General features: G+C 37.3%; 1 protein-coding gene across 2 annotated transcripts in view; it reads left to right on the forward strand.

Annotated features, from left to right (window-relative positions):
• FBXO33 (F-box protein 33) overlaps positions 1-9,463 on the forward strand; it is a 33,513-nt gene extending 24,050 nt beyond the window's left edge. Inside the window, exons 2-4 of one of the 2 annotated variants that reach the window (XM_059659505.1) lie at positions 4,687-4,797; positions 5,342-6,027; positions 7,432-9,463. In XM_059659505.1, the coding sequence (XP_059515488.1) occupies positions 4,687-4,797; positions 5,342-6,027; positions 7,432-7,703 (1,069 nt within the window). In that variant the 3' untranslated portion in view covers positions 7,704-9,463. The remainder of the gene's footprint in view (positions 1-4,686; positions 4,798-5,341; positions 6,028-7,431) is intronic. The other variant, XM_059659511.1, reaches the window with a different exon arrangement.
• The last annotated feature ends 964 nt before the right edge of the window (positions 9,464-10,427 follow it).

A 10,427-nucleotide genomic window follows, 5' to 3' on the forward strand; every position in this document is an offset into this window, starting at 1 on the left:
GGACATAGAGTTCAGAAACACAGTTATAAGATTACTCAAGAATCTTCTACGAACCTCCGAGGAACTTAGTGAGACCTTCAAGGATCTTAATGAGAATGCCAAAAAAATTGAAAAGGACCAGTCAGAAATTAAACATACACTGACTGAAATAAAGAATAATATACAGAGATCCAACAGCAGACAAGAGGATCCCAAGAATCAAGTCAAAGATCTGAAATACGAAGAAGCAAAAAACACCCAACCAGAAAAACAAAACGAAAAAAGAATCCAAAAATATGAAGATAGTGTAAGGAGCCTCTGGGACAACTTCAAATGTACCAACATTGGAATTATAGGGGTGCCAGAAGAAGAGAGAGAGCAAGATATTGAAAACCTATTTGAAGAAATAATGACAGAAAACTTCCCCTACCTGGTGAAAGAAATAGACTTACAAGTCCAGGAAGCGCAGAGAACCCCAAACAAGAGGAATCCAAAGAGGACCACACCAAGACACATCATCATTAAAATGCCAAGGGCTAAAGACAAAGAGAGAATCTTAAAAGCAGCAAGAGAAAAACAGTTAGTTACCTACAAGGGAGTACCCATACGACTGTCAGCTGATTTCTCAACAGAAACTTTGCAGGCCAGAAGGGAGTGGCAAGAAATATTCAAAGTGATGAATGCCAAGAACCTACAACCAAGATTACTTTATCCAGCAAATCTATCATTCAGAATTAAAGGTCAGATAAAGAGCTTCACAGATAAGGGAAAGCTAAAGGAGTTCATCACCACCAAACCAGGATTCTATGAAATGCTGAAGGATACTCTTTAAGGTATAAATACCACATGATCTCACTCATTTGTGGAATATAATGAACAACATAAACTGATGAACAAGGACTGATCCAGAGATGGAGAGGCATTGATTGGACTGTTGGGCCCTGGAGGGAAGGTAGGGGAGGGTGGGGATAAGGGGGAGAGATCAACCAAAGGACTTATATGCAAGCATATAAGCCTAACCAATGGACATGGACAACGGGGGGGGGGGGGGTGCAGGGGGGCAGGGCATGAGCGGGGGGCGGGGGGGTAGGGGATAACGTGGGGATAAGGACACAGATGTAATATCTTAATCAATAAAAAATATATTAATAAAATAAAATTTAAAAAAAGGAGAGGCTGGGAGCTTCCGTCACCCGGGGGGCTTGGCCAGCCTGAAAATGGCCCTCAGCCCCTCACCCAGACTGGCCAGGCAACCCAGTGGGGACCCCCCACCCTAAAGGGGGTGTAGCCAGCCTGAAAACAGCCATCAGCCTCTCACCCAGGCTGGCCAGGCAACCCAGTGGGGACCCCCACCCTGAAGGGGATGTGGCCAGCTGCAAACAGCCATCAGCCCCTCACCCAGGCTTGCCAGGCAACCCAGTGGGGACCCCCCACCCTAAAGGGGGTGTAGCCAGCTGCAAACAGCCATCAGCCCCTCACCCAGGCTGGCCAGGAACCCCAGCGGGACCCCCACCCTGATCCGGGACACCCTTCAGGGCAAACCAGCTGGCCCCCACCCATGCACCAGGCCTCTATCTTATATAATAAAAGGGTAATATGCAAACTGACCCTAACAGCAGAACGACTGAGAATGACTGGTCACTATGACATACACTGACCACCAGGGGGCAGACGCTCAATGCAGGAGCTGCCCCCTGGTGGTCAGTGCACTCCCACAGGGCAAGCTCTGCTCAGCCACAAGCCAGGCTGATGGCTGCCAGCACAGTGGTGGTGGTGGGAGCCTCTCCTGCCTCCTCAGCAGCACTAAGGATGTCTGACTGGAGCTTAGGTCTGCTCCCTGCTGGCAAGTGGACATCCCCCGAGGGCTCCCGGGCTGCCAGAGGGATGTCTGATTGCCAGTTTAGGCCCAATCCCCTGGGTAGCGGGCCTAAACCAGTAGGTGGTCATCCCCCGAGGGGTCCCAGACTGCAAGAGGGCACAGGCCGGGCTGAGGGGAACCCCCCCCCCCCCAGTGCACAAATTTTTGTGCACCGGGCCTCTAGTATATATATAAAAATAATATTTGTTGCAAATGTTTTTCTCACTATGTTGGTTTTTCCTTTTTAGTGAGATGTGCTATTAAATACCGAGTGTTTCATTTTTATATAGTCAAATTTTTCTCTTTCTAATTTATTCTTTTATTTCTAGGCTTATAAAGTTTTCTCCCTCAGAAATTAGATAAAAATATATTGCACTTTCATACCACTTTTACCTTGATTTGATGTCCTAGTATGTAATGATATCTTTGTGGATTATTTTTGTCGAGATGTCTCTTCCATCTCTCCTTTTCACAGTGATTTTTTTTTAAGATTTGTCTTTTTTACTATCTCTCTTTCCTCACATCCAGTTTTTCTAACCACACCACATAAAATAACTTCCATTCTAATCACCATGTTGCTAAGTCAAATGAAGAGTTAGCCCTTATATTATAAGACCTCAAGTCAGTATTTGACACAGCTCTTGATCACTGTATTCTTTGTAAAAGAGTCATCCATTAGTCTCTGTGATTTCCACACTCCTGACTTTTCGCCAACTTGTCACCTCTCTTTTGTAGCCTCATCCTTCTCTAGTTTAATTATTGAAGTTCCTCAAAACAACTTTTTACTGGCTTTTCTTCTCATTTATACTCTTACCCTAACTAAGCCCCACTGTTCCCATTCTTGACTTCAGTTATCATCCAGATAACTACTTGGCTCCAGACCTAGAATTGCCTACTTGACATCTTAACTTGACCCTGTTAAAGAACCTCAAGCTCAACATATGCAAAATAGTTATATAATCTAAATATTCTAATACCTCACCTCCACCCTCCAGGGCCCCCCCCAAAAAAGCTAATTAATTTCTGATCTGTTTTCTAAGAATCCCAGTGTCAATGAAAAAGCTCTACCATCTGTGTAGTTCCACAACCCAGAAAATTTACAAGTTATTCTTGACTACTCCCTCCATCACCTCCTATAGATAATCCAGCACCCCTTTCTATCCAATTTAGCTCCTAAATTGCCCATTTTCTTCACTTCTACCATCAAAAACCCAGTTCAAGCTACCATTATCTGTCATCTCTATTACTTAACTAGTCTCCCCACTTTGACTCTACCTCCTTCCAGGTTGTTCTAACGCAGCAGTAATATTTTCCAAACACAAACTTAATCATTTTATACCCTGCTTAATATTTTGGGGCATCTCATTGTTTTGAAGACAAAACCAAGAATGTTTATTTGACATAGAACCTCATTTACCTCTATGGGCTCATTTCATGTTCATTCTCTACTCTGGATTGCTTTCAGTATCTCAAGCTCACTCTGCTGCCCTCGGCTTTAGGGACTCTACACATGCTTTTCCTTTTTCCTATAACACTTTTCCTTGCCCTTCTCTTGGTTAACTACCAAGTATCCCTAAGATCCCCTTTTAATCAATTTATTTAGAGAAGCCTTCTCTGACTTACACAATATCAGATATACCCAGATACGTGACACCATATGCTTGTCCTTCACAGTACTGGATCATTGTCTTGTCTCCAATAGAATGCACAGTGCCAGGCACTAATAGGCCCTCAGTATTCATTGGTTGAATTAATAAATTCATGATTATTTTTCATGCTAAATTATAGAATCATCAGGCTTTTTAATCAAACTAAGGTTATTTAATTTGGGAAAAATGGGACATACTATCAAATGTTATTTTTCATTGACTTAAATCTTTTTTTTTATTTACTTAAATCTTTTATCACTCTTGTGGGTTATACATTTCTTATTAAAAGTTATCCTATGTTTTTTTAATCTTAATTTTTTAATTTATTGTGTAAAGTTTTACATATGTCTCCTTTTTCCCCGATTGACACTCCCCCCCCCCCACCACCACCAGCCATTCCCACCCCAGGCAAACCCCCAACACCCCAGGGTCTGTGTCCATTGGTTATACTAATATGCATGCACACAAGTCCCTAAGTTTTGTGTTATAAGTGGAATCTCTAGTTGCTTATTGTTGCCATTTAAGCTTTTTTATCTGTATCCAGTTATTAGTTTTTTCCTACTTTATTTAGAATCTTACTACTAGAAACGTATATGTTTTTTAGCTAAAATTATCTAAAACTGAAAGATTTTTAAATAGTTTTTATCTCTCTTGATCCTCAGCTATACTTTAGATCATAAAACTGGGGGGGACGTTCTCTAGATTTTAGTCAAAGAATATTCTTAACTGAGAAGATAGCTTCAAGGCAGTGCCCCACCCTTGAGAATTTAAGACATTGATTAAGTTAACTGGTTTGGGAAATTTTTATAATTAACATCTATATAAAACTTAGAGCTTATACAGTTCTTTCATATGTCATATTTATATTTATTCACCTATCCTTAAACCTTTTAAGGTAGGTATTATTATTACTGATAAATAATTGAGTCTCGGGGAAATTAAGAGACTTTTCCATGGTCATTAAAATATTGAGTTCCTGAACTAATGTTATACTCCAGGACTCATTCTTGAGAGCTTATGCTGTTTCTCCTTTATCACATTGCTTTTCATGTGTGTACAGAACAAACTGAAAGTCCTTAATTGGATATTAAGTGAGTAATAAGCTAGAAACTTTCCTAGAATATCCCTTCTGAGTATTTTTAATATTTATATTTTTATATGAATCATTTAGACAATTATTTTAAATTATTTTTCTTATAGGAACCTCCAGAAGTTTAGCCTTTTTGGAGATATAAGCGTTCTACAGCAGCAAGGAAATTTGTCAAATACATACCTCAGCAAGGTGGACCCTGATGGCAAAAAAATCAAGCAGTAAGTTATATAGTTAGTAGAAAGGGGCTTATTTAATAATCATTTCAGTTTTTTTGAGAAATTTTAAGGTATGATACAATCAGAAGAGTAATGATTATTTTTCTAAAAAGAACATATGTCCTGGAAATGTCTTAACAATGAAATACAATAACCATTATATGCCATTTTGTGTCATAAGTTTTAAGACAAATCAAGGAATTTTCTGGGTAATTATTGCTTTGTGAAACTTATTTCTCTGCTTGCTTTTGCTATAACACAAATTGTATGTCACCAGTCTTTCCTGCTATACTGGAATAAAATGCTGCTTTCCTTGAACATATCTCTATATTTTTAATACATCTATATGTTTAATACATCTTATTCCTTATATTTTAATGTGAATTTTAATGGCATTTATGATAATACTTGTGAGTTGGATAGAAATTAACTGAGAGAAAATCTCAAAATTGCATGCCATTTCATTGCCTGTTTTTTAAAAAAAAAAGTTTTAAAAGATTAGAGCCTAATGTTAACAGGATCTTTGTGGCATGTGTTTTTCTTACAGAATTCAGCAGCTGTTTGAAGAAATACTGAGTAATAGTAGGCAACTGAAATGGCTGTCCTGTGGGTTTATGCTGGAAATAGTAACCCCAACATCACTGTCATCTCTCTCAAACTCTATTGCCAACACCATGGAGCACCTGAGTTTACTGGACAACAATATTCCTGGTAACAGCACCCTTATCACTACAGTGGAACTAGAGCGATTTGTGAATCTGCGCTCACTTGCCCTGGATTTCTGCGACTTTACAGCTGAGATGGCAAGAGTCTTAAGCGATAGCAACCATGTGCCTTTGCAGCGACTGTCTCTCCTGGTCCACAATGTTTCTGTGATGCACAAGTCTCTGGACAACATGCCAAATGATGAGCATTGGAAAGCCTTGTCACGAAGGAGCCCCAGCCTCCGGGTCTATATCATGGCTTTTGATATTAAGAGTGAAGACATGTTAAAGATTCTGAAACCCAGTATACCACTAGAGAGGATTCATTTTGACAGCTACATCACTTGTGTTTCGGGAGCTATTGTTGATCTTATATCTAGGCAGTATGACAAGTTCCTCACTCATTTCATATTAATGAATGATGTGATTGACACGTCTGGTTTTCCAGATCTTAGTGATAACCGAAACGAAGATCCATTGGTGTTATTAGCATGGAGGTGCACAAAGCTTTCTCTTCTGGCAATTCATGGTAGGTGATTTTCGATTAGTTTAATTTGATATCAGTATTACATCTGAAATGTTTTATGCTATAAAAGATAACATTGGCATTTAGTGTTAAGAAATCTTATAACAAATTGATATGCAGATTTTTATACTTTAAAGTTTTTAAGTTACATCACTTAAGTAGGAAGTCACATCTCTACCCTAAGGATTCTTATCCAAGTTCCCTGTTACTTTTTTTTCCATCACGCAATTGATGGCATTTCACAAACATGGTATTTGAAATCAATATATCTAAGAAAACATACATATTTACTGACAGTAAAAACATTTCCTCTAATCACAGATCTCTTAAAAAGATAACATGGAAGGAAGAGAAAGTATGATTTTTTTTTCATTCCCATTGCCCCATCTTCTAGATTCTAGGTATTACCATATTAATTTATATGACTTTTTTTTTATTTGGTGATTCCATTGATTGGGCATATTCTTATTTTATACTGGGGCCTTTCATCTTAATGTGAACTGTTCTTATTTGGAGAGAGAGTTTCATTCTGATAAATTAGAAAAACATTTTACTTCCTTTTTGATACTTATAAGACATGTACAGGGTACAAATTAGGAAGTCTCTGTGAACGTATCTTACACTCCCTTTATTACCTCTGTTTTCTTTTTAGCCACATTTGTGTCTTGCTTTTCAAGTTTTGTTTTGTAATTTGGTCAGCCAGCAGAGATAGTAGCAAAGAATAGACCAATGTTGAAGGTAATAAATACAATGAGGATTTTGAATGGGATAAAGAAATGTTAGGTTATTTTCAAAGTTAATTTAACCTAGTCTTTTTAAAGCTTTTTTTTCTTTTTTTAGTAAATAAGATGTTAAATACAGCTAAAGCCTCCCATTTTATTCCTTCCCAGAGATTATTATTATTCTGAAGTTAGTATATATCATTCCCATGACTGTTTCGCACTTTACATATTTGCTACTGACAGTCAACAATTTATCTTTAAAGTTTAAAGTGTCACTTCATAACTTTGAACTATGAATGATTTTCACTAATGAAAAACACCAGTTTATGTATTAATGGACACATATATGAAGTAAAAAAATTTTTTCTTTATGCTACATCATTATCCAGTTATAAAGTTATATTTTAAACATGTATGATTTTACTAAATGTGGTATCGGAATAGGATTACAGCACCTTCCACTTCACCACCCACAGTAAATTCTTGGAGACAATATCAAACTTAGTCTTTTTTTTTTTTTTTGCTCGCTAAACAATCATACTTCCTTCTCAAATCTCAGTATATTTTTAAAGGAAAAGGACCAAAGTAGTCATTGTGATACCAATTTGTGGAAAAGATTAACTTATCATATAGACAAAATAAAATGCAAGGAAATTATAGTGCTTGTGTTTTGCTTTTTTTTAAGGTTACACAGTGTGGGCACACAACCTCATTGCCATTGCTCGTCTTCGTGGCTCTAATCTAAAAGTACTTGAAGTCACTGAAGAAAGCATTGATTTTGACCAAGGTGAACTGGCCGACCAGGATGTGGATCCAGTGCATAACCTTATTGAGCAGGTATCCCTGGGCCTGGGTCAACCTTGGCACGCAGTCATGGACATCGAATCACTCAGTGTCTTCACTGAACCAAATCGTCATTTTTACAGAGAGATGCAAAGCTTTAGCGAAGACATTTAGCTTTTTTTAAAATGTACAATTCCTGTGGTTACATATGCAAGTAGGGTCCTATTATGTTTTTTTCAGTAGTGTGAATTAATCCCTTTGTGCTGTGTTTAATCAGTATTAGCTTCATAGAATTATATATGTATATTCTACTTCTTGATCAAAGAACATAGTCGGGTATTGGATTAGAAGTTCAAAGTGACAATGTATAGGGCTTTCACGGTTAATAGACTTGTTACCAAACCTTAAAGATACACAACCGAAGGTTGTCTGAGGTTGCTGGCTAACTTTATTTTTCACTGAGTTACTCTCTCTTTTTGATTATTTTATTCTTTGTGTGTCAGAGTTGAACTCAGGAGCCAAAATATTTTTATACATATATAGATATATACCCATAGCCTGGTGGATTTGTATGCAATATACTGCATTCACACATTCTAATAGCATTTCATTAATTTTTATTTAAAATGGAAGGGAGGATAATGTCCCAAATGAGTTATCTTTAACAGAAAAGCCAAGATTTTAACTTTCATTACATATATAAAATTGATTATCACCAACTACCATTCTGAATTTTGTATAGTATTAGGTTAGAATCTTGCTTAACCCTTTTTTTAAAATGCATTTACATAAACAAATACTCAAATTGTAGGATTTTTAGAAACTATATCTGACATGATTTTATTTATCAATTATATTACACATTCAAGTTAGCTTTTAAGCCCAGATTTCAAGTTGTGGAGGGAGAAAGAAACTATATTCCAGGGTAAAACCTCCTAAAAGAAAATCAAAAAACAGAATTGTAAACACACATGCTTGCAAACAAACATTAGTCGTGAAATCCCTAGCAACAAGTCACTGGATTTTTCTCTGTCAGCGCGCGTGTCAGCTGCCAAAGAATAGACTTAACTGAAGAAGTGCCCACATGCTGGCAGGGGCCGGCCCACTCTGGCCAGCCAGATTCTGCTAGATTGTAATATTAAAGGTCGAATTTCGACCTATGGTACACAGCTGTGCTGTGGCTCAGTCAGCAACCTCAGAACTCTGAAAAACAAAACACAAAAAAAGAAAAAAAAAAAACATGCACCTGTTTCACTGTGAATAGTGAATGTAAAGGAAGAGAGGAAAAACTGAAAACTTGTTCTATCACAGGTATGAGCTGCTATAATACATGAAGAACATTCCATGAAGTATGTTTTAAAACCTTGTTATATCTGAGAGGCTTTAAAAGCCGATTTAACTGTTTCAGGGCAACCGCGGTACAGACGTGGTCTCTGTGAGACTTCCACCTGACCCCAGTTTTAAGTGGTACGAATGTTGTGCATTTAATGTTAAAGGACAGTCTGCAATAATAAAGTAGCCAACATGGGTGCCCAGCAGTGCTGAGACCTGGCTGCTCTATTGTAAGCTTTGGAAACACAATTTATGCAACAGATGTCCAGATATGATTCTATTTATGGAAAAAGTTTATATGTGTTTTACAAATGGTTTTACCATCTTATATTAAAATGACCTTTTGACAGGTGTGCACTGTTTTGTCTCCAGTGGGCACATACCATGCGGATTTTATATGTACATCAGTAGTGTGAATCCACTGGCACAGTGTGTGTAAATGCCAGATGTGGTGAGATTTTATCTTATAAATGTGATCAGATAAAATAACTCCTGACAGAAACTGTAAGGAAACCAGCTGAATGTTTGACCTGATGACTGATGTTATATGGTTTATGTTAAATGTATATTCTTTTAATCAATGAATAAAGCATTAAAAAGTGGTTATTGGTATATAGTTTATTGTTTATGAAGCATGAAAACTTTTAGTATTAAATAAACTGCAATACTCCTTATAGTGTGTATAATTATATGTTAGCTCCTATTGTAATCTGAACAGTGAAGCTCAAATTTGAGAATATATCATAAATCTTAAACTGAATAGTTGGGAAGAATTTAATGTTTTACCTCACCTTGGCTATATATAAGCCTAAAAGCAGACAATAGACTGGTTAGCACACAAAAAAGCAACTTAACTTCAATATGCCAGTATTAAATATAGTTTATAAACCCCTATATTGCTTTAGTTTGGCTTTGCAGTCTTCATTTTGGATGTTGAGGCAAACAGCTGTCATTTATGAAAAAAATGGCTTTTTTCCTTTCATCCTTAATCATTCCAGATACAGTTTCTTCTAGGCACTGCCTCACTTTGGAACTGTCATCATACCTGCTGCATCCTTGTTAGACACACCTAACTCCTGAATAAATCACCATGTTTATGTATTTAAAGAACCAAATAGTACACACAAATGTATATAAAAAGGGAAGCCTATTTATATATGAGTGATACCAAGTGTAGGCTGGTACAGTGAGGCACAGAACTAGGAGACTTGGCATCTGTTGTCCACTCTACGCTCTGACTCTGCTACATGAGCCCAGACTCTTCCTTGAGCTTCAGTTTCCTCATCTGTGAAATGAGGGATTAGACTTGGTTATCTAAAACTCTGATTCTTCATCCAAAATTTCAACCCTTGTTAGCCAACAGCTTATAGACATCTTTGAACAAATGTATTAAATAAAATACTCTCAAAACATAGCTTACTGTGAAACTTACATATTGAAAATTACATTCACACTTCTCCCACCACCCTAGGAATTAAGGAAGTTAAGGATTCAGTGGAGCCGGGCTTGGAAAGGAAGTGTGCTTACGGTTGAACACATGGCTTCAAAACCTAAATTGCTTGGGGC

Source organism: Myotis daubentonii, chromosome 1 (assembly GCF_963259705.1).
Source record: "Myotis daubentonii chromosome 1, mMyoDau2.1, whole genome shotgun sequence".
Classification (NCBI taxonomy): Eukaryota; Metazoa; Chordata; class Mammalia; order Chiroptera; family Vespertilionidae; genus Myotis; species Myotis daubentonii.